The following is a 22,349-nucleotide window of genomic DNA, read 5'->3' on the forward strand; positions in this document are numbered from 1 at the left end:
TCCCTAGGACGCGTCGGGCTCCCGGGGTCCGGGGTGGCTTCTTGCTCGGATACGAGCTGCCCGGCCTTCAGTGATTGCAGGCAGGTGAGCGTCCAGAGCCCGGGTTGGGGAAGGATGCCTCTTTTTCCCACTTTCAGCTCCCCTCACAGTTTGGGGAGGGCGTCTCAGTGTAGCGGTTCTGGGGAAACAGCACCTTTTTACTCAAATGTGTCGTCTCCTTTAGACTTCGCTACTGCTTCTTCTGCCGCCCCTCACCAGCCTTTGTAGTGCCCTGTGCCCTTGGAGGTGAGAATGGGGGGACGATGCCCGATTTGCGGGGAGGGCATGGAGTTCGCCTTCAGCTCCATCAGCTTGGGGCGGGGGGGCTGAGTTGGCAACTCTCCCGGTGGAAACTGGATGGACTGCGCCCCCATTTCCCCTCCAGGAGAGTCAGAGAAGAAGAGCCTGGGCCATCTCCGCTCCTTTGGCACAAGAGGTACTGAGGTCTTCGCTCTTCCCGGGGGTCTTATTCCTTCCCACGTTGCTCATATCACCCGTTCTTAATATTGCTAGCTCTCCATTCCTCGAACTGCCAGTCTCAGGCTGTGCCAGAGATGCCCCCATCTCTGCAGTGCCAGGGCGGTGGGGTGGAAGGAGCGGCCAATCCGAGGTCTGGTGAAGGTGGGGTTGAGTGTGGGCGCAACCATAAAAGAGTGCTGGAATACAGATTCCTGAGCTGGGAGGGTGGGAGTGGGGAACTGACTTTCGACCACGCAGTAGGGATGTTTTCCCCGTACAGTTTGGTGGTGGGTGGGAAGAGAGAGGTCCGGTTGAAAGACTTGGAAACGAGGTGTGGCTGGGTTTTTTGTTTTGAGGAGGAGGGATTGAGGACAAGGTGCCACCAGGTGCTAAAGTCACCTTTGAGGAGAGGTATGCTGGTAGAGGGGTGGGGGAATTGGGGCTGCTGTCCTATGTGGTGAGCAAGTGGTTAAGGAGGAGACTCTGCTTAGCATGGAGATCCCCTCCTGGCGGGAGCTTAAGGGGCTCCTCCAGTAGCCACGTTTCAGGTTCTTCCCCCAGTCTTCCCCGTTGGAACTGGTACCTAGTACTTTGTTTGACATCCAACAAATGTTAATTGGGCACCTACTATAATGCCAGACACCATCCTAGGTGCTAAGTCTTCTGAAGGCAATTTAGGGCTATGGAGCACCTGAAAGGTACACACAGTAGACACTGTTAACAGCTCTGCACACCGCCAGCCCCCGCTCCCCGCCCTCCACCAGCCCCAATTTTGTTACATTGCTATTGGATAAGAAAAAGCCAGAGCCCTGTCCACATCCTTTCAAATAACTGTCTGAACTGGATTCCAACCTATCCGCCCCCTACCACTATTAATTAGCAGGGAGTCCCAAGGAAAACTACCTTAGCAAAAGGAGCAGTTTGAATGATTTCCTTTGGCTATTTTCTAGGACTTTGTCCTGAGGTGTGAGGAGGCTGCCTGGGATAAAAGGTATCTCAAGATAAAAATGAAGCAGTGAATGGCACAATGGTTATCGGGGGCCAAGAATGCACTAGACACCCAGCACAATGGGAGACACCATCTCTGGAAGATAGAAGAGTAGGGGTGGGGGGATGTGAAAGGGAAATCTCATCCAGTGGTATCTGGGCATGTGCAGCTGAGCACGTCATGATGCCGGAACTGTGGCATGTATAAGGAAGGTCTGGCAGCTGGGTGCTAAGGAGAGATTGGAGGGGCAGGGCAGGGCAAGCAGACAGGCTGCTGGGTCTCCTTTCTAGGAGATTGCTGAAATCTTAGAGCTGAAAGAGCTGTCAGGGATTGCTTGTGGATCCTTTCAGAGAGAGCCTCTGAGGATAGCAGGGTGAGAGCTAGGGAGAGGAGCAGGGCCAGGGAGGTGGGGGCCAATGGGACTTTAGGATATGGGGGAGATAGCTGAGGTCTTTCTATGCCAGGGATACTCTACTCTGGGGCTTTAGGCCCTTGGATGGGTTGACATAGAAACAACGTGCGGTTTCTGAGTGGTATGGAGTTGTGTGTGGTGTGTGTGTACTGGAGAGGAGGAGTTGGTATGGAGCACGGAGGACTGAGTGAAAGCTGCCGCAGAGTCTAGGTCCCAGGTAGGGAATTGGGAGAAATGGAGGGGAGGGAGTGGGGTCAGAGGGAGGGGTGAGTGTGTACTGCAGCCACATGAAGTCACCATACATCCCCCCCCTGGCCTGCTTGCTCACTGAGCTATAATTAGCTCTGGAGGGCGTGTGGTGCTGGCTCACAGGAGTGTGGCACTTGGGATGGCCAGCAGAGTAAAGAGTACTCAGAGAGGTGCTGGTGCTGGGCGAACTCTGAGAGGGGGTGTTTCTAGGGGACCTTTTCTGAATTGGGAGTGGCCTGTTAGGACCTGAGAATGTCATGGGGAAATAGCAGTGGGGGAAGGAGCTCTAAGCCAGGATGGTATGAAATTCCAGGGCTGGCAGAGCCTGAGGACTCCCCTCTTATCTCCTGGCCGCTGGCTCACCAGTCACACAAGAAGCATGATTGCTGCCCAGCTCATTGCTCTGCTTTCGGAGAGCATTGGGAGCTGCAGCCCCCCGCCTCCCTCGAGTATCTTCTGTTCCCCCAGGTGAAGTCAGTTCTAATCCAGAGCCGCTTCTTGCCTGTCAGTCAGGGGCTGAGAGGCCTTGGCTGGGGTTGCTTCATCCTCAAAGAGCTGGAGGAGAAACTATCACCAGTTAATTCAGTTGGTCATATTCCAAGTGGTGCTCAGTGCTGACCCCCAGGCTGTTCCAGAGACTGAATCTTTGATCACATGCTACTCCGTATTGCTCCCAAATGATTACTTGTGTATCTTAAGTTCTTTCAGGTAGACTGTGAACTTGTTAAGGGTAAAGATTGTATCTTACTTGCCTTTTGTATCCATAACAATTCCTAGCTAAGTAAGTAATCTACTACAGCATAGGAAGTCTACTGACAGTAATCGTTGGATTGAATTAAAGAGATCTGTCTTCAGATCCTCTGGGTTCAATGAAACCTCCTTGCAACTACAAATATTTAACCAGGAGCAGAGGATCCTCTGGGGACCCAATACAGTGGTATTACATCAGTGGGGGAATTAGATTCTATAGGCAGTGAAGTGAAAATTCCTAAATCTCCCATAAAGCCATGGTATGTGGTTTAGGTTTATAACTCTGAATAATAATACTAATGTACAGATATAGTATATATTATATAGTAATTATAAAAATACATAATGTATACAATGATTTAAAAGAGTATTTAAGTACAAGTATAATTTTGTAGTTAAGTGTCAGATGAAATAGCTGGTTTGCATTTAGAGGCCTTTATTGCTCACTTTGCCCAGTCAGTGGAATTTTATTTATTCTCATAAATTAAATGCATGTCTGATGTGACTTCATGGCCACTGTCTTCAGATAGATAACTGTCATTTTAAAGGAGAGATAGGTTTCCATTTAATTTAAGAAAAACTTCCTTAGGACAATGAGGGATTCCTCATTTAGCTGTGAGCTCCTTATTCCTGAAGGATAATCAAGTAAAGACTGAACTGTCAGGGATGTTGTGGAAGGAGCTCCCTCCCAGGGTGGGAGGTTGGCCTGCATGACTTCAGAAAACCTTTCAAGCCGGAATCTGCAGTTCCAAGTATGGGCAGGGGTGGGGGTCGGCACTGGATGATAGAGGTTCTTGACAGCTACTACAAAAGAGGATTTTCCTGTGTTTGGCTTAGAGCAGGGGTCCCCAACCCCCAGGCCTCAGACAGGTACCAGGCCAAGGCCTGTTAGGAACCAGGCAGCACAGCAGGAGGTGAGTGGCGGGCCAGCGAGCGAACCTTCATCTGCCGCTTCCCATCGCTCCCCATCTCTCACATTACCACCTGAACAATGCCCCCGCCAACTCCGTCCGTGGAAAAATTGTCTTCTACGAAACCAGTCCCTGGTGCCAAAAAGGTTGTGGACCGCTGGCTTAGAGGATAGCTGCTGAGAGGAGGGCCTGGGAAGTGCAGCCAGGTCAGGAGCTTGACGTTGACTGTTCCATGAAGAGTGAGCATTCTGGGAGACTTAGGGGGTGACCACTGCCATCTCTAATGCACACGGAGCCCTGGGCTCAGGAGATTGGGCAGTAGAGCTCTGATGGATGGTGGTAAGTAGAAGGGTGGGCTCGGCCCAGTTCCCTGACCTCAGCTCACACTAGGCCAGTTGTGGAGTACCCCAAAATTTTGGCCCTTGTTTGGGACAGAGCACATGGAACAAGTGGAATTTTCATTCCTTCATTATTATCCTCATCCTTCCCTCCTTTCCCTCTCATACATTCCCACAGAAATTCAAGACCACATATACACTTACACTCTTTCATGACCAGTGATACGCTTTCATGATCATGCACACACACAAAGCTCTCACGGCACCCATGAGCTCTTATGAACATACATGATTTCATGACTCCCAGATGCATTCTTATGACTGCACACACACATGCATTCTCACGACCACAGTCGTATACCATCATGAGCCCTGTCATACACTTATGACCACACACATCCACACACAATCTCACCGTTATACATACTCATGCTCTCTCATGCACATGCGCTCAGGACCCCATTCTCATGACCATACTCTTACACACACACACACACACACACACATGCTTCTCTTTCATGATTACACATTTACGCCACAAATTCTCATGACTATGCACTTACACACTCTGTTGTGTGAATATACATGCCTTCCCCCACGTTCTCTCTGTGTCATAACCACATATAGCCCCCATACTTTTGTGACCACATACACATACACACTTTTTGTGGTGCCTATATGTCTCTGGGTAGTTCTGTGTACTCTAGACCTTTCACACCCCAGCACCTGGCAGCACTCCCTTCTGGTGTTCCTGATTACCCCTGAGCAGTTCTGTTTTCTGCTATGTGACAGCTCTCTAATCTGATGGGTTGACCTACAAACGCAGAAACCTCTGAGCAGTTTTTTGTGAACACCAGAGGACCCAGATTTGTCCCACACAGACCTCTAGTTTGAAAGATTTTTATCCTCCAAATAAATGACATTTATTACTTTGTTTCTTCTTTTGCAAACATTATTTGAGGACATCTATAAGTGTTAATCAATGGCTCTGATTAGCAGAAGATGGTTAGGGTTACTGTACTTAATGATGTAAGTTCAGCGAAAGCCAGGTCCTGCCTATCTTAGCTTTTGTAAATAAATTATCTCTACTAGACATTTAGAATGTGGGCCCCCAGTGTCACCTGTGTAGCCTTCCCAGGTTTTTTTCTCTGTTGCATTGATGTGCTGCCTCTCTGAGAGAACATGTATCTATTTTAGCAGAGGTCTCTGTAGACAATACTTACCAGGGATCTTCTAACCTCTTTTAGGCCTGGAACCCTTTTATACAAATGAAACCTTAACCACATGTCCAGTAAAATTGACAGACTTGGAGTTGATGAGATTAAAGAAAGGAAAGAGAGTTCAGAGCCCTTTGTGTCTGTCTCACCTCTTTCCCCTTTTTTCGTCCCGGGCTGCCCCAAAGGTACTCTATCATAAAGCCCAGTTTGCAAATCCCTGGCTTAATTTAAAGATGTAGTTGTGATGGCTGTAATTTTGAAGCGGAACTATTTTGGAGGTGCACAGAGACTTGCAGTCCTCCTTTCCCCACTAGCCTTTGACATTAGTCCTCCTGGGGTGGTGAGAATGAGAGTAACCATACGGCTAGGCATGCCCGGGGCAGCTGCAGTTTATATCTGTGCCCTGGTGTGGTTGTTAACAGTGCTTCCATTCACTATCCTGGTTTGGACAGAAAGTTGTTTGCTTACCCAAATGATAGGCCATGTCTTAGCAAGAGGTGGTTCATAACTAACTCCTGGGGAGCAGCTGGAGGGATGGCCTTCACAGATACGGGCCCAGAGGAACCTGTCAGATAGAGAGGCCTCTTCCTGAATCAACAGAATGCACCGATGTTCGGAAGTTGAGTATCTGGGCTGGCAGTCAGTGCTAACCTGTGCTTGGGTAGCATTTTATACTTTTCAGAACAGTTTCATGTCTCTTAACTCCTTTGACCCTCATGACACCCTGTAAGATCACTGTATCGTGTTGTGTGTTACAACCTTCATTTTCCAGATTTAGGAACCTGATGCCCAGAGAAAGTCTAACTGCTGGCCTTTTAGGGGCCCAGGGAACTGGATGATTTAGAAGTGATTTGTGGCCAGCAGTGAGAAACTGTCAATAAAGCTTTTCCAAGAGTGTTTTTCTCTTGGAAGGCTTCCTGTAGCTAATATAGATTTTTAGTTTTCTTATTGTAATTGGAGTGGGCCCAGCCTTGAGGTGCTTCAGGAGCCTGGGGTGCTAAGAGTTAACACTTACTGAGTGTTTGCTGGACATGGATGTCAACACTTTGCATATGTTAACTCTAGTAATCCTCACATCAGCTATGTGAGGTGAATATTATTGTCATCTCCATTTCACAGATGAAGAACGGAGGCTCAGAGAGATTAGGTGTCTTTCCAGAGTCACATGTCAGTGGAGGAGCCAGCCCATCAACCTGCTCCAGAGTCTTCCTTTCGAGGCAGGAGTGGCCTCCATCTTGCTGTAAAGAAGCTTTAATTTTTCAGAGGGGAAGACAAATGAACCTATTCCCAGGCCTTGAGTCAGTTTTTTCTATTTTAGAGTTCCCCTTCTTTAAAGTTGGTCAGAGATGCACTTCGCAGAATGACTCTGTCACATGTATCCATTCAGCTCCTTGTATGTCAGGACCGTGGTAAGTGTTGGAGCATCCAAAGATAATTAGGTTATGGTTCTTACCTTAGAGTCTTCAGATGAGTCTATGTTGCACAAACAGAGGGAAAGGCTGTGCTGGGTCAGTGGAACAGCCAATCTTATGTATGGGGGGGAATCAGAAAAGGCTCCTTGGAGAAAGTGGTATTTAAGATGAGCTTAGAAGGGTGATCAGGAGTTCCTTAGACTAACATGGAAAGGAAGACTGAGGCAGGCCAGGTGAGGTGCTAGAAGCTCATGAGCAATAGGTGGGCTCTGAGAGCATGACAGTGGGCAGAGCTAGGGAGTAGCAGGGGAGAGAGGGCTTGACTGGGCTTTGGAGAAGAGGATGAGTGAGGGCAAATCTTCTTGGGATGTTGAGCTGGATAGGGAGAGGAACAAGGGAGGAGGAGAAGCTTCTCGATTAGAGGAAAAGAGAGGTGGGGAGTGAGACTTCATGCTACTGGGAGGATGGTATCTGAAAACGCCACAGGGTGAGTGGGGCTGAGGGCTCAGAAGAATGTGTTTCTGTAGCTCCTGTGGGAATGTGGTATGGTATGGGGAACTCAGGCAGTCTCCTTACAACTCAGTATGGAGCCAGCTAGGCGGTAGAGGGAGAGAATTGGGTAGGTGGTAGATGAGGCTTTGGAGACAGGTCACTTCCAGTGGGGAAGTGACTGCCTCATGACCATGATGCCTGCTACACAGAGGCCTTCGCTCAAGCTAGAGGAGGATCAGTGGAGGAGGCCCGAGGTGAGCTATCCCTAGGCTGCCATCTCCCTGGATGAAGGCGACAAGGACCAGGGCCCAAGTGCCTTGGCCTCTTGGAAGAAATACGATGCCAGAAGGAGTCATGTCCACTCCCTCTTCCTCCATCCCCTACCCCTCTTTGGAGTCAGACAGACTGGACTTGAATCCTAGCTCTTCCTCTTACTAGCTGTAATAGACTTGATTACATGACTTAAGTCCCAATTCTCACATCTGTGAAATGAGAAGAAGAATTGTGTCTTCCTTGCAAGGACTTGTGAGGATTAAAGTAAGTTAATATATGTCCACTGACAACACAGTGTCTGGCACATGGTAAATATTGAATAAATCATAGTTGCTATTATAATTGTTATTATTTTCCTAGATGACCACTTCCCTCCCCATTTCCTCAGGTCTTCACCCTTTTGGGTGGGTATCTGACCTTCCTCTCTTACCTCTTTACCTTGAAGCGCCCTCTTTGTGTGGCTCATGGCCCACTTAGACTTGAGCACAGCTCCTGGAAGCTTTGCCCTGGCCCTTTGGCTTCTATGGGAGCTGGTAGCTTTGCCTTTGCTGAGCTGTCTCACCATGGTGGGGCCTGCCATCTGGCAGGGCAGTGGGGAGCCAGCCTGTCTGTGTGTGCATGTGGCCAGCTAGAGCATCAGACCCAAGTGCCCATCCCTCCTGTTTGTTAGGAAAAGATGGGGGTGATTTGGGGGGAGCCAAAGAGGCCTCAGAGTCTGCCTCTTCTGTGTTTAAAAGCCCAGAGGCCTGGTTTTCATCTGACCCCTCCCTCCTCACACACACATCAGCTCAGTCTGGAGCCCTTCTCTGTTGTGTCACAGCCTGCCCACACTCCTCACTTGGCAAAACCCCTCACATATGTTTGCTTTGGGGGCTGGTAGCTTTCGTCTCTGAATCAGGACTTGTGAGTGTTACTTAGAAATTATGCAGGAGTTGAGGAGGCTTGTGTTAGGCTGAGATGATAATTGCGCTATTTAAAGATGGCCATGGAACCAGGAAAAGCCAGGCGTCCTGATGTGGCTGTCTTCAAGCTCCCTTCTGCTCACCATGCTTGTGCAGTTTGTGGGGACAGGGAGAGGAAGTCCTGGACAGTCATCTCAGGGGCATCTGTCTGGCATACATCTCTGGGCTCATCTTCAACCTGCTCTACATGATGCCAGTTCACTAGGGTAAGTGGAGTCGCTACCTGGCTCTCGGTTTGGAAGGAGGCTGGGAAAGGGCTGATGGCACTGAAGCCAGCTTCTCAGTTACCAGAATGACTAGGAGGATTTGAGGAGGCCAAGTCAGTCCAAATGGCCAGCACATCACTGTGGGCAGCCTGAGGTCCTATGTTTCCTTCCTGAGAACTTCCCAACCCCTTTCCCATAAGGAGTCATAAAAAACCCACCCACAGGGCTTCCCTGGTGGCACAGTGGTTGAGAGTCCGCCTGCCGATGCAGGGGACACGGGTTCTTGCCCCGGTCCGGGAAGATCCCACATGCTGCGGAGCAGCTGGGCCCGTGAGCCATGGCCGCTGAGCCTGCGCGTCCAGAGCCTGTGCTCTGCAACGGGAGAGGCCACAACAGTGAGAGGCAAAACCCACCCACAGGCCCGCCTTTGCCCACTACTAAGGTAATTCATACTCCCCTACAATTGTGGGGTGCTTCTCCAAACTCTTTATCCATGATCTCATCCCTCTGAGGTGGACTAAATAAGGGCTGTGGGTTCTTACAGTAGAGGCCTTAGTAGGTCATGACAAGCCCAAGATCACTCAGCTGGTCTGGCAGAACTGCAGCTCAGGTCTCCAGAGTCCCCGCTCTGGGCTCCTTCCTCTATATTACACTGCAGGCTGCCTGGAGATCTGTTGGACTGAGTCCCTGAGCTCCTGAGCACACTATACTCTTCTCCAAAAGACAGCCTCTGCCATAGGGGGCCCCTTCCCCAGACTGGCCTTCTTTTCTGCTTCTCATTTCTTCTTGGGATGGGGGTAGGGGAGTGGGAAGGGATGAGGGCCTAGCTGTTGATGAGCTTGGAGAGGTATGAGGGGCCAGTGTGGCCTTTAAACCTCACAGATTGGAGCTTTAGGGTGAAGTGGGTTGGAGAATCAGAGGACTTGCTGTTATTAGCATTAGTGAGATGGCACCTCTGGCAAGACTGGGGTAGTAGCCCCTCCTACCTGCTCCCAGCTGCTCTGTGGGGCAGCGATATTGGTGTAAGGTAGGGTGCAGACCAAGGTGCTACTTTTCACCTCTTGGAACCCTGCCCTTTATGGTGGCTGTCCGGCTTGGGGAATGGATCCCTGGATCAGAGTGTGTATCCAGTTTTTGTGTCTGGGAACATGTGTATGTCCTAAGTCTCCAAGTTCCTGTGTCTCCCTGTGTGCCTGTGTGGGCACGCCCACATGCTGCCTGAACTACTGGGCCCTCTGGGAATGGCTGTGGGTATGAGCTTGGGAGTTCTCAAGCTGGCACTCTAACTTTTATCTTATCCATGCCCAAGTTCCTCCCCAGCCTCACCTTGGCTATCCCCCGTTTCTGGGGGAGGGGATAAGGGGATGACAGGGGGGTTCAGGTAGAAGAGACACGGCCCGTTTTTGGTTCCCCTGCTAGGTTCAATCCTGCCACAGGCCAGAGGTTCCCTGTGTCTGACTTTTCACCTCATACTGGGTCCAAATGCCGCCTGTCCTCTCCCTGACCCTCCCAGTCTGCCTATTCCCCAGTCTGCTACCTGAGGGGTGAACAGGAAGCTGTCTCTGTGTCTCCCAAATGGGGATGGGGTAGGGAAGGAAGGAAAGCAGCATTTACGGGGCTTCTCTGAGTGCCCATTACTGTGCTGGGTGTCTCACATCCCATCTCTCATAAAACAGGAGCTCTGAAGACAGCTCCCTCTGAAAACTGATTAAGGTGGTGGCCTTCCAGCAGTGAGCAGGGAGGTTGGAAGCTGATGGCAGGCAGAAATCTCTAGCTGCATGCTGCCTTCCTCGGTTCACCTTCCTTTGCTCTGACCACTGGGCTTCCCTGTGCCAGGCTCAAGGCGTTACTGCCAGGCTGTCAACATGCTAACCACCCTAGCTGGTGACTTTCTGACAGTGCCAGCATTGGGAAGTTACATGGAGGGAGAAGATTCCCAGACACGAGCAGGGGCCCCACATGGAAGCCCTGCCCTAGGAGAGTAACATCTCCCCCACCTACCAACATGAATCCTTTACATCATTCTGTCTCTGCTCCAACCCAGAGGTGGTAGGCCATGAGTTCAGAATGGAAGCCTGCTGTCTGCCAGGTTTCAGGAGTAGGGGATGACTTGAGCCAGAGCCTCCTCCCTGAATGATGGGCATGGAGCAGGTCAGGGCTGTCTGCCTGCCCCAGTGTCCAGCCTGTGCCTTTTCAAGGAGCCATGTTGTGCCAGTGGTCAGGGTAGGAGGTACTCTGTCCCTGTTTCCTATGAGCCCAGTAGTCCATCCTGTATGGGACTCACACCCACTAAGAGCCCTTTAACCCGTTCTGTGCTTGCCTTGGCCTGAATGTGGGGGAGAAACCTATGGGGTGGGGCAGGGACCCTATTTCCTCTCCTCCCACTCTCACAGCCCCAGGTCTCGGGAGGACTCTGGGCAGCCTTCCGGCTGCTCCCTTGCCGCTTACTGAATTATTTCTATATTTGGCCAGCAAGCCACGTGGGAGGGGGAACCACTCCACTGCGGCTGCACTTCTGACAGCTGTGGGTGGGGGAAGCTGGTGACAGAGGCTACAGCAGTGGGCATGTGCATTTCTTGGGAGAACTAAGGAAGGCACCATCTGAGTGAGTAAGCCCGGAGAAGGGGCATGCGCCAACTCTTCACCCTCTTTCCCCACGTTCTGGTCCACGTTCCTGCCTCCTCTCCCCTCACCCACCTCCTGGATGCCCTTCTCTGCTCAGCTGTTTCTCACAGCAGTCTCTTCTCCAACAGATCACTGCCCTCCGGAAACGATGGTTGTTGCTGGACCCAGCTGGGACTCTGCCAGGCTCCAGTGCTCAGTCTAAGGAAAGGGCCCTCTTCCAGCCCTGCTCTCCCTGCCTGTCATGGCCACACTCAGCTGCTGCCTGCTTGCCTGGGGACATAGGGCACCCAGCCCCAGCGCTGAGAGGTTAAACCAGGCCCTCTCACTCCATTTCACAGGGGCACTCTGGGCACCAGTCCCCTTTCAGACCGAGAGCAACTGATGCCATGGGAGAAGCCCCTGCCCATCTGTTCACTCACCTGGTACTGCCTGCTCTGAGACCCCTACACGGGTCGCCCTGGAGGTGCCAACCCTGTGAAACCCTCCCCTGTGCCCTGACACTGAGAAGGCCCTGCCCACCCCCACCATGTGTGAAGTGATGCCCACAATCAACGAGGGGGACCCCCTGGGGTCTCCCCATGGAACGGATGCTGACGCCAACTTTGAGCAGCTGATGGTGAACATGCTGGATGAGCGGGAGAAGTTGCTAGAGTCCCTTCGGGAGAATCAGGAGACTTTGGCGGCGACACAGAGCCGGCTCCAGGATGCCCTGCATGAGCGAGACCAGCTCCAGTGCCACCTTAACTCTGCCCTTCCCCAGGTAAGGCCCGATAGTCTTGCATCTCCCTCATCCCCTTCCCCTCACCCAGCCTTTCAGAGCCCTCAGCTTCTGGGCCCTCAGCTCTCTTCGTCTATTAGCATCTCAACAAATGGAATTCACAGAGCATTTACTCTCCTTCGCCTTGCTTCATAATACTTTTCCCTGTTACTTCCAAGCGCCTCAGGCTGAAATTGGCTCCACCTGGAGAAAAGGATGGACTTTGATGCAGGAAGAAAACCCAGCCTTAGTTGCCAACTGCAGTGAACCCATGCAGCCAGAAGGTGGCAGGCTATACTGGAAAGACACCTCCACCATGGAGGCTCCTCACCAGGGTCCTATTCTTGGAAGTGGTGGGTGGCGAACCACAGAGAATGGAGATGGGAGAAGCCTTAGAGGTTATCTAGTCCACCTCTCATTGCACAGATGAAAAAAACAAGAGGCATCACATGGAATATTATAGGCAGAGCTGTGATACCCCTCTTATTCTCCTCAATCAACATGACTACTAGCAATAATGGTCACCATTTATTGTGTTTTCTGTGTGCTAAGCACTTTGACTGGAATTTCCTTCACTAAATTCCACAGTGCTGAAGTTAGTGCTGTTATCGCCATCATCTCTATTTTACAAATGATGAAGCTGAAACTTGAGGAGATTGGTAAACTGCTCATGGCCACCCTGCCTGTGGGGGTGCTGCAAGGGTTAGGGAGGCAGCCCTGAGGGGCCACACAGCTCAGGACTCAGCTCCAGGCCCTCTCCCCACGTGTGGGGAGAAGAACCAGAGTGGCTGAGTTTCCTACCCAGGGTCCAGAAGCGTTCGGGGGGCAGAGTCTTGTGATGCTCTGTAGATAGGAATATGGAGCCCTGGTGAGGAATTGGGGTGGGAGATGGGCCCATCCTATCCCACTGTGTTTGGAGCCCTGAACAAGCACCCCCAGGATGAAGGAGCCAGTCCCTGCCCCCAGGGAGCTCGAACACTAGAAAGGAGATAGACAAGAGCCCAAATGATAGGAAGAAAATGTGGAGGAAGAGAAGAGGGCCCCCAAAGGATTGTTAAAACAGTGTCAACACCTAAAATAGCTTCCAGATAATTGATCCTCAGAGCAACACTTGAGGGAGGATTGTCTTTCGGATTAGAGGTTCAAAGGGGTTAGGTATCTTGTCCAAGGTCACCAACGGGCAGACCTGAGATTTGATCTCAACCCCTCACTGGGAGCTTCATGAGGGCAGGGATTATGTCTTTTCTGTTACTGTGTTTCCAGTGACCAGCACAGGAGCTGGTACATGGTAGGTGCTCAGAGTGCCTGTGTTCGTAACAGTTTTCAGAGGAGGGAGAAAGCCTTCCACTGGGAAGTCTGGAAAGGTCCCAAGGAGGTGTGTCCTTTGAGATGGACTTTGAAAGATCAGGTGTTGACAGAAGATTGGGCTTTCAGGGGTCGGGGGAGCCCACTGAGCAAAGGTGTGGAATTAAGAAGTTTACTAGTGACTGTAAACAGCGGTTACCCAGGTTGACCAGGTCTTAGGGTGTATGGAAAGGAACTGTGCGAGAGAAGCTGGAAACCAGGATAATAAGTTTGTATTTAACGGTGTAAACAACACTGTGCTTTGGGAGATTACCCTGGCAGCAGTGTGTCAGAGGGGTTAGAGTTGGGGAGGGACGTTACTAATGCCAAACCAGAAGTGAAACTCCCCTCCATCCACTTCTAAAGGGAAATGTCACTGGATTGTTGGAGAAACAGAAGTACAAAATGGGAGGGAGGACATAATCAGGTTATATTGGTGGCTGGAGGGGGAAGGGGCGCAGAGCAGACCTGGTGGCTTTCTCACTCTTCTATGCAACTGTATTCCATTGCACCCTACCACACCCTTGGAATGCTTCCCCTCTGGAGAAGCACATGCTAGTAGTATGGATGGATAGGGATATTTCTGGGGACAGTTGGTGGAAGTAAGGGACAAGTGAGAGGATCCCACCACTGACTCGGGCGTGCAGGATACTGCTTAGGTGGTGGATCCCCAAGCACTGAGGGGCCTTGGGGGTTTTCAGGAATTTGCCACCTTAACCCGGGAGCTGAGTATGTGTCGGGAGCAGCTTCTAGAGAGGGAGGAAGAGATATCAGAGCTGAAAGCAGAGCGGAATAACACGAGGGTAAGTGGGGTGACCTGGCGTGTGTTTGTGCTTTGGGGGTGGGGGGTATGACCAAGGGAGCAGGCATGGCCAGGGCCGGCACATCCCCAGCCCTATCCTAACCTCCTCCTGCCTTATATCACCCTGGGGTGATAGTCAGTTTGTTCAACCATCAGTGCTAGGCTTTTCACCTCTAGTTCGGGGTCAAGGGAAAGGTCGGGGTCTTGGGAGAGAGGCTAGGGCAGGTATTCAGTTGGGGCAGCAGCTGTTTACCCACATAGAAGTATTTCACCATTCTGACAATGGTACACATGGCAGTACTCGTGTCTGCTGGGTGTTCGTGTGGACCCTGCTTATAGCCCCTGGGGCATAGGCTCACAGCCCTTCCTCTTGCCCTCCCCTTCTCTCTGCCAGTTGCTTCTGGAACATCTGGAGTGCCTAGTGTCCCGTCATGAGCGGTCACTGAGGATGACTGTGGTGAAGCGTCAGGCTCAGTCACCTTCAGGGGTTTCCAGTGAGGTGGAGGTGCTGAAGGCTCTCAAGTCACTGTTTGTGCACCACAAGGCCCTGGATGAGAAGGTACCTAGGCTGGCCCACAGCCTGCCTCCACCCCCAATCCAGCCAGCCTTCCCCAGAGCCTCCATGCATCCCTTCTCTGAGATTTCTGAATCCTGTGTTTAGGGAAAACTGCCTTCTAGCTTCATAACTGGCTCCCTCCTACCATTAATCCAATTTCCATGTCATCCTATTAGGTTCCCTCTCAGAAATTTGCCCCTTGGCAGGTCCTTCTCTTTGCCTTATGCTCAGTGGTGGTAGACCAAGCCCAGGCTTCTCCAACTTGAGTCCAGTGGGGTCCCTGTTTCTTTCTTCATCTCCCCTTTTATCTTGGACAGGTGCGAGAGCGGCTCCGGGTGGCCCTGGAGAGAGTGACCACCTTGGAAGAGCAGTTGGCAGGTGCCCACCAGCAGGTAAGCTGCTTGCCCTCCCTCCATCTGTAGACTACAGCTCCTGGAAGCCAAGGCTGGTTTACCCCTTTTCCCCACTCTGTTCCTCATCAGATTTCTCCCGTCTGTCTCAACTGGAGACTGTTAGCCAACAGGAGACATCTCTCTCTAGGAGGTGGGAGACTTGGAAGGGTCTGGAATATATAGGAGGTTCTCTTCTCTTTGACTCATTGCCCTGGGGACTGTGCCCTACAGGTGTCTGCCCTACAGCAGGAGGCAGGGGTTCAGGATGGAGTGGCAGAAGAGGAGGGGACTGTGGAAAAGGGACCGAAATGCCTGTGGAAGGTGGGTCATGGGGAGCTGCATAGAGGGGACATGTTTTACCCCAGACAGGAGGTGGGGCCCCTGCCCTGCCTTAGTGCAGTAGAGCAACTGCTTGAATTAAACTTGGAGCTTTCTCCAATGGTACCATCTCTCTTTCCTTCTTCCCCCTACCCCATCTGCAAAGAACTCTACAGATTTTTGTTTTAGTGCCCAGTACACACACTGCTAAGCATATAATGTGTTTGTTCACTTGCATTGTTAGGTGCCATGTACCTAAGAGATCACTTCTCTTTCTGAGCCTCTGTTCCCCTAGTCATGCCCCTTCCTAGGTTACAAGAGGCTGAAATAGCAGGTAAAACTAGGCATGATTATTTTTCAAGAGATACACAGGAGAGTGAGAGTGTTTGGTCATTGTCTGGAATGAGCTTCTGGAGGCCAGAGGAAGAAGGGTGTACCTGGAGGTGTGCTCTAAAATTGGGGGCAGAGCTGTGATCTGCTCTGGTTGTGCTGTCCCTCTTCCCACCTCCCCAGGGCAGGGCAGGGGAATGGGATGCTCAAGGCTCTGATGACTGACTGATAGTTCACTGTCTCTGGAGCATGACGCGGGCCAGGTAGAAGAGCTGCAGGAGCTCCTGGAGAAGCAGAACTTTGAGTTGAGCCAGGCCCGGGAGCGACTGGTCACCCTGACAGCAACCGTGGCCGAACTTGAGGAGGACCTGGGCACAGCCCGCCGGGACCTTATCAAGTCGGAGGAGCTGAGCAGCAAACATCAGCGGGACCTCCGGGAAGTGAGCAAGGGCCTGGGCCCGACCCTATCTTTCTGGGTGCAGGTATTTGGCACTCAGGAAGGTAGCTGCTGGATGTCCTGGGTGTAGAGGGAGAGCCAGGCAAGGGCTGAGGTGTGTAAGACTGAACACTTGGTAGGGTCCAATGTGGGGACGAGTGGTAGGAGGGATGGGTCAAGGTCAGAAACTGATAGGGTAATGTGGATGAGATATAGCCAGCCAGATTTGGTGGGGAGGTGCGGACACGATTAGGGCAGGAAAAAGCTGATGACCTTCATCTCATCCTCTCCTGTACCGCTCAGGCTCTAGCCCAGAAGGAGGACGTGGAGAAGCGAATAACCACACTGGAGAAGCGCTACCTGGCTGCTCAGCGTGAGGCCACATCGATTCATGACCTCAACAACAAACTGGAGAATGAGCTGGCCAATAAGGAGTCCCTGCACCACCAGGTAACTCCTGCAGATGGGGTTGGGGGACACTGTACTTGACCCTGGAGGTCCTAATGATCATGCTGGAACCTCCCCTTGGTGGCCCAGGAGACCCTGAGGTGCTGGCCGCCTTGGGAAAGGGAAAGTCAGGTATCTCTGGGTAGCCAAGAATCAAGATTGCTCCCTGCGGCTTCTGACCTATCACTTGCTCTCTACTGAGGATGGGCCAGGGGGTGGGGGAAGCTTCAGTACTCCCTCTTGACTCTTCTCCCCACCCCCTACTTTGCTAGTGTGAGGAGAAAGCCCAGCATCTGCAGGAGCTACTGGAGGTAGCAGAGCAGAAACTGCAGCAGACGATGCGCAAGGCTGAGACGCTGCCAGAGGTGGAGGCTGAGCTGGCCCAGAGAATTGCAGCCCTCACCAAGGCAAGTGGGCCAAGGGCCTGGGAATCTTCCTCTGTTCCCTGCTTCCTGAGCTCTTATGTAGCCAGGCAGTGAATGGAGAGAGTGGGAGGCACGTTGGGCTGGGGGCCAGGAAACTGCTTCTCATTGCATGACTCCAGGAAACACACTTTGTTGTTGTGTCTGTCACATGGAAGAGTAATCCCTGCCCTCATCACCCCACAGGGATGTGACAGTCCCATAAGAAGGGATGTAAGAGTACTTTAATAAGTAGAAGAAACTGTGCTGATGCAAAATATTTTTATTATCATTTACACCATTGTAGTTAATACTTCCTTTGGGGGGGGGTCTGAAGTGGAAAAAATAGGACTTTCATTTCTGGAAAGGTGAAATCTGAGAGGAAATATGATCAAAGTTTATACATCTCTGAATGGGGTGGGAGTTTAGGCTGAGCATATCTTTTTTTTTTTTTTTTGTCAAATTGAAGCATTCTAGATCTAGGGACCATCCCTAGCTGTTTGAAGGCTTCAGCTTTTGGACAAATAAAAGGGAATATAATTTTACCCAATGGATAGCTAACTTTATGGAGGTATGCAGGCTGAAAACATCCTAGGTCTGGAAGAGCTATGTAAATGCATGGACATCTACATGTGGTGGCTTAATCAAGAGAATTTAGGAGTGTTTACAGCGGGTCGGAGGCTTTCAGGGGTGCCTCATGTGGGATCACCATAGCTACCCACCCAAGCAATGGAGAGAAGAAAACCAATATTTAATAAGCATCAGACCCCAGAGCCTCTGGAGGATAGAGGCTGGCCATTGTGCCAGTGTGGCAGCTTGGGGGCTCTGGGGATGGAACCTGCAGCCTGGCTGTACCTCGGTAGACCCAGGACCACGTTTGCTTCTGCCACTGACTTGCTCTGTGACCTGGGAAAAGTCACTCCCTCCCTAATTGGGCGTCTGTGTCATTATCTCTGTGATGATGTCATCATCTCTATAATGATGGGGTTGAATTTGGTCGTCTCTAAGGCCTTTCAGGCCCCTAGGAATGAAGGGCAGAGTTTAAAGTGCAGCAGAAGACATTATGTGTGGGATGCTGAGCAGTCAGTTTTAGTAACTCTCAAAACTGACAAGAAGGGATGGACTGAAGTGATTAATATGTTCAAGGGAGTCATAGTAGAAGGGCCTTAAGGAGGGATTTCCTGACTGCAAGATGTGTGATAGTCTGGAATACCTTGTCAGAAGAGGCAGTGGGGTCTCCATCTCTGAAGATGCATGAACGAAGGGGAGACCACTCCACCCAGGCTGCTTTAATAACAAAGGTAATCACCATGGCTACCATTTGTTGAGTGCTCATTGTGTCCTAAGTGTTTGCCATGGATTATCTCCTTTAGTCCTTGCCATGGGCATAGGTGCTGTTATTACAACTGAGGAGATAAAGGCTCAATAGAGGTTCAGTAACTTGCCCAAGGTCACACAGCTGGGAAGGGAGGGAGCCAGGATTTGAACCAGTCTGGTTTGAGTCCATGCTCTTAAGGGCAGTTCCATCTATCTGGAGGCATAGAGATTTATGGTCGCTCATACTTTCAAGTGGGGTTTCTTTCTGGAAGCATAGGGAGAATTTAGCCTCTTGAGCTGCCAGCTCTGGGATGTTTCAAGGCTATAGCCCTGAGCAGGAAGGAGAGGGTATGGAGGGTGGGGGGAAGCGGCAGGGTTGGGGTACTTGGGAAGAAAGGCAACGGTGGTGGCAATTATGCTCCAAGATGGTAAGTGGAGAGCTTGGCTTCCTTGGTCCCTGAGGCCCTGATTCCCAAGGGCCGCTCTGGCACCTGGGTGCATGGGATACAAGGTCTGAGCAGGAAGGCAGATGATCTTCGGGCTGCACTGATCCATTCCTCCCTCCAGGCTGAAGAGCGGCATGGCAGCACTGAGGAGCACCTGCGGCAGCTGGAGGGACAGCTGCAGGAAAAGAACCAAGAGCTGGCAAGGGTGAGCTTACCGGGCCAGACTCTCGAGCCTCCTCTCAACCCCAGGGCGGCATCCCAGGATGGTCTGTGGGTAGGGAAAGGAGGAAGAGTGAGAGCTAGGGAAGGACCTGGCTAGGGACAGAGACAGAGCCACAGAGGGGTGGGAGGAGGTGGTCAGGAAAGCTGCAGACAGGGGCCCCCGGAGGATAAGAAGGGGACAGGTGAGTGGGCTGGAACCACAGCAGGAATGAGTGGCTCCCTGGGATTGCAGTGAGATGGCCCTGGGGTGGCTTGGTGCAAGGTGGTCTGGTTATGCAGATGCGCCAGCGGGAGAAGATGAACGAGGACCACGGCAAGCGACTGTCAGACACCGTGGACCGACTGCTTAGCGAGTCGAATGAGCGCCTGCAGCTCCACCTCAAGGAGCGCATGGCGGCCCTGGAGGAGAAGGTGCTGTGGGTGGCGGGCCTGGATGGGCAGTGCTGCCCGGAAGGACGGCGCTGGCGGAAAGGGGCGGGGTGGGTAAAGGTGTGGGTGGAGCCGGGCGAGCAGGAATGGTTGGGATGTGAGAGCTTAGTCGGGAGCGGGCGGGGCTGGGGGGCTGGGCGAGGCGGGGAGTGCGGAGGGCTGTGGAGTGGAGTTAGGCTGAAGAGGAGCAGCCTGGGCTGGGGGTGGGGCGGTCTGGCAAGGAGAGGTAGGGCTGGGAGAGCAGACCGGAAGGCAGATCTTGCTGGAAGGGGAAGGCCTGAGCCTGAGTAGAGGAGCCGGGGTAGAGGGGAAGGGGGGCATCTTGGCTCACAGCTGTTCTCCCCCAGAACACACTGATCCAAGAGCTGGAGAGCTCCCAGCGGCAGATTGAAGAGCGGCAGCATGACAAGGTACCCAGCTGCTGGCCAGCCCTGCCAGCCCGGGAGGGCTGAGCTTGCTGTGAGGAAGGAACACGCCTGTGTTTCAAGCAGCTGCCCTAAAACCCAGCACTGTGCTAGCCAGTTTGTTAGTCCATGTACACACATTATTTCACTAATCCTCCCTAAAGCCTATCGTAGTAGATGCATCACCCACCCACCTGTAAAGAAGAAACTTAGCCGTAAGCATAGGGCAGAGTGGGTAGCAGAGAGGCGGGACGCTGTGAAGGACTCGACAGAAGGATTTGGTGGGGCCGCAAACCTGGTGAAGCTCTTGCTTTCTGGTGATTTGGGGCAGATTAGCCACTATCCTTATGCTAGCAATGTCTGTGAGGTCTGGGAGTTCACTGAGGGCCCCTCTGCTGCCCAGCCTTATTTGTCATGCATTTGCTTGTTAGTGAGGGCTCAGCAGGCCTGTTCTGGTAGAGTCCTTCCAGACAGACCTTCCTTCTGGCCCTGCCCCTGCCAACCCTTCTACTCACTCTCCAGTTGGACCTCTTCTCTTTTGGTGTCATCTGTGGGCTTGGCCTTGGGTCCCTGGCTTTGGACTTTGCAGTGCTTTCTTCTGCTTCTCCCCAACTCTGCTGTTCTCTTGGTCCTTCTCTCCTCGCTCTTCCCCTCCCTCGCCCCTACCCCCACCATGGCTCTGCCTGGCACAGGGCCGCCTGTCTGAAGAGATTGAGAAGCTGCGCCAAGAGGTGGACCAGCTGAAGGGTCGAGGAGGGCCATTTGTGGATGGCATCCACTCCAGGTACTGGAGCTCAGGAGGCTTAGTGTGCTGTGATGGAGTCCTGGACAGACCTAGATGGGCCCTGGGGGAGGAGACTTCCTCCCACCAAAACACTGCCCAGGATCTCAGGGTCCTGCTCACATTCAGGGTGGGACACTGAGGCTTAGAGAACTTTGTAAAGTCACCCAGCTCACTTGGGCAGTTTAGAAGGGAGCACCTGTCCTCTGAGGGATGCTGAGAGGCAACTAAAGCACAGGATGATCCTTCGCCACTGCCATGAGACACAGGGCATGATTCCTGCTTCCTCGACAGAGGGCACGCCCTTGAGAGGGGTCTGCTGAGTTACATGCTCACCTACGTCCCACAGGGCCTGCTCACAGGGAGTATCTGGTTCACTCTAGTTACTTTTTTTTTTTTTTTTTTTGCATTACGTGGGCCTCTCACTGTTGTGGCCTCTCCCGTTGGGGAGCACAGGCTCCGGACATGCAGGCTCAGTGGCCATGGCTCACGGGCCCAGCCGCTCCGCGGCATGTGGGATCCTCCCGGACCGGGGCACGAACCCATGTCCCCTGCATCGGCAGGCGGACTCTCAACCACTGCGCCACCAGGGAAGTCCCACTCTAGTTACTTTGAGACACCTTATTTACGGCTCTGAACCTAATGCTTAAATTAGGCCCATGTTTTAGGGAACTTCTGGATTTTTCTTCATATTTTGTGAAGCATTTGGCAGTGAACTCAGACCTCAAACCTGCGCTCAGTTCTTTGCCCAGAGAGGCAGGCTGACGATCGAAGAGACTGAAGTGGATGATGCCACTCAAGGTTCATGGCTCCTGGATATTTTCTGTCCAAACCAAAGTCTCTTAGATCAGAACACATAAGGTTCCCTATGGTCATGCTCTCGTTATATCAGGGAAATAGGGATCAGCTTCTTTGAAGAGAGGTTAAAGGAAAATTGTACATGTATATGTGCAGAGGGGTAGGGCTTAAATTAGGGAAAGAGATGTTGAACGTGAAGAAGAGAAGCCTGTGGGTTTCTGGGGTGTTAGAGACTTGGGTATCAATTTCAAGTTTGTTAGGAATATTTGTATAGGAGTGTGGAGAGAAGCAGGGAATAGAGACAGAAAATGGTAGTTGGAATTCCTCCTACTTCTCCCTTCCTGTAGGTTGCTCAGAAGAGACCAACCCCCTACGCCAACTAAGAAGGCACAGCCCAGAGCACACCAAGCTATTTAGCACTGCTTGCTTTCCTTAGTGGTTGGGAGTTCTTGGCTTTGACTGTAGAAGCACTGGCCCCATCATGGAATTGGGACTGAGTTGCAGGGAAAAGGGGGGAATAAGCAGAAACTCCCCCATCCCTCCAGATAGCTTGTGTAACCTGTTGTAGGCTCACCCTGTCCCTTTGCTCTGGGCTCCCTCAAGTTCTAAACTGGGAAGGCATAGGGAAGAGATGTCAGTAGGGGAGGCTCCAGATGTTCCAGAGGATCATTACTGTGATCCTAAAATTTCAGGGTTGGGATAGACCCTTGGGGCAGTCAAAATGCTTTCTCTAGCCCATGTCTCTGATACAGTGTCAGGGCCTTCTGAAGCTTCCTGGGGACAGGGAGTATGCCTGGCTTGAATTTTGGCCAGGGATTTAGTCCAGAGGAAGACCA

General features: G+C 51.9%; 1 protein-coding gene across 1 annotated transcript in view; it reads left to right on the forward strand.

The window, feature by feature from the left end:
* Positions 1-11,467: 11,467 nt before the first annotated feature.
* Positions 11,468-22,349, forward strand: part of PPFIA4 (PPFI scaffold protein A4) — a 33,908-nt gene continuing 23,026 nt past the window's right edge. The window contains exons 1-12 of the mRNA XM_027082645.1: positions 11,468-12,093; positions 14,136-14,237; positions 14,631-14,795; positions 15,110-15,184; positions 15,416-15,505; positions 16,081-16,272; positions 16,572-16,718; positions 16,988-17,122; positions 19,001-19,084; positions 19,381-19,512; positions 19,878-19,940; positions 20,627-20,718. Coding sequence (XP_026938446.1) covers positions 11,860-12,093; positions 14,136-14,237; positions 14,631-14,795; positions 15,110-15,184; positions 15,416-15,505; positions 16,081-16,272; positions 16,572-16,718; positions 16,988-17,122; positions 19,001-19,084; positions 19,381-19,512; positions 19,878-19,940; positions 20,627-20,718 — 1,511 coding nt within the window. The 5' untranslated portion in view covers positions 11,468-11,859. The remainder of the gene's footprint in view (positions 12,094-14,135; positions 14,238-14,630; positions 14,796-15,109; positions 15,185-15,415; positions 15,506-16,080; positions 16,273-16,571; positions 16,719-16,987; positions 17,123-19,000; positions 19,085-19,380; positions 19,513-19,877; positions 19,941-20,626; positions 20,719-22,349) is intronic.

The sequence above is a fragment of the Aethalodelphis obliquidens genome, unplaced genomic scaffold, assembly GCF_003676395.1.
Source record: "Aethalodelphis obliquidens isolate GAN/ISIS:26980383/991018 unplaced genomic scaffold, ASM367639v1 scaffold48, whole genome shotgun sequence".
NCBI classification, from domain to species: Eukaryota; Metazoa; Chordata; class Mammalia; order Artiodactyla; family Delphinidae; genus Aethalodelphis; species Aethalodelphis obliquidens.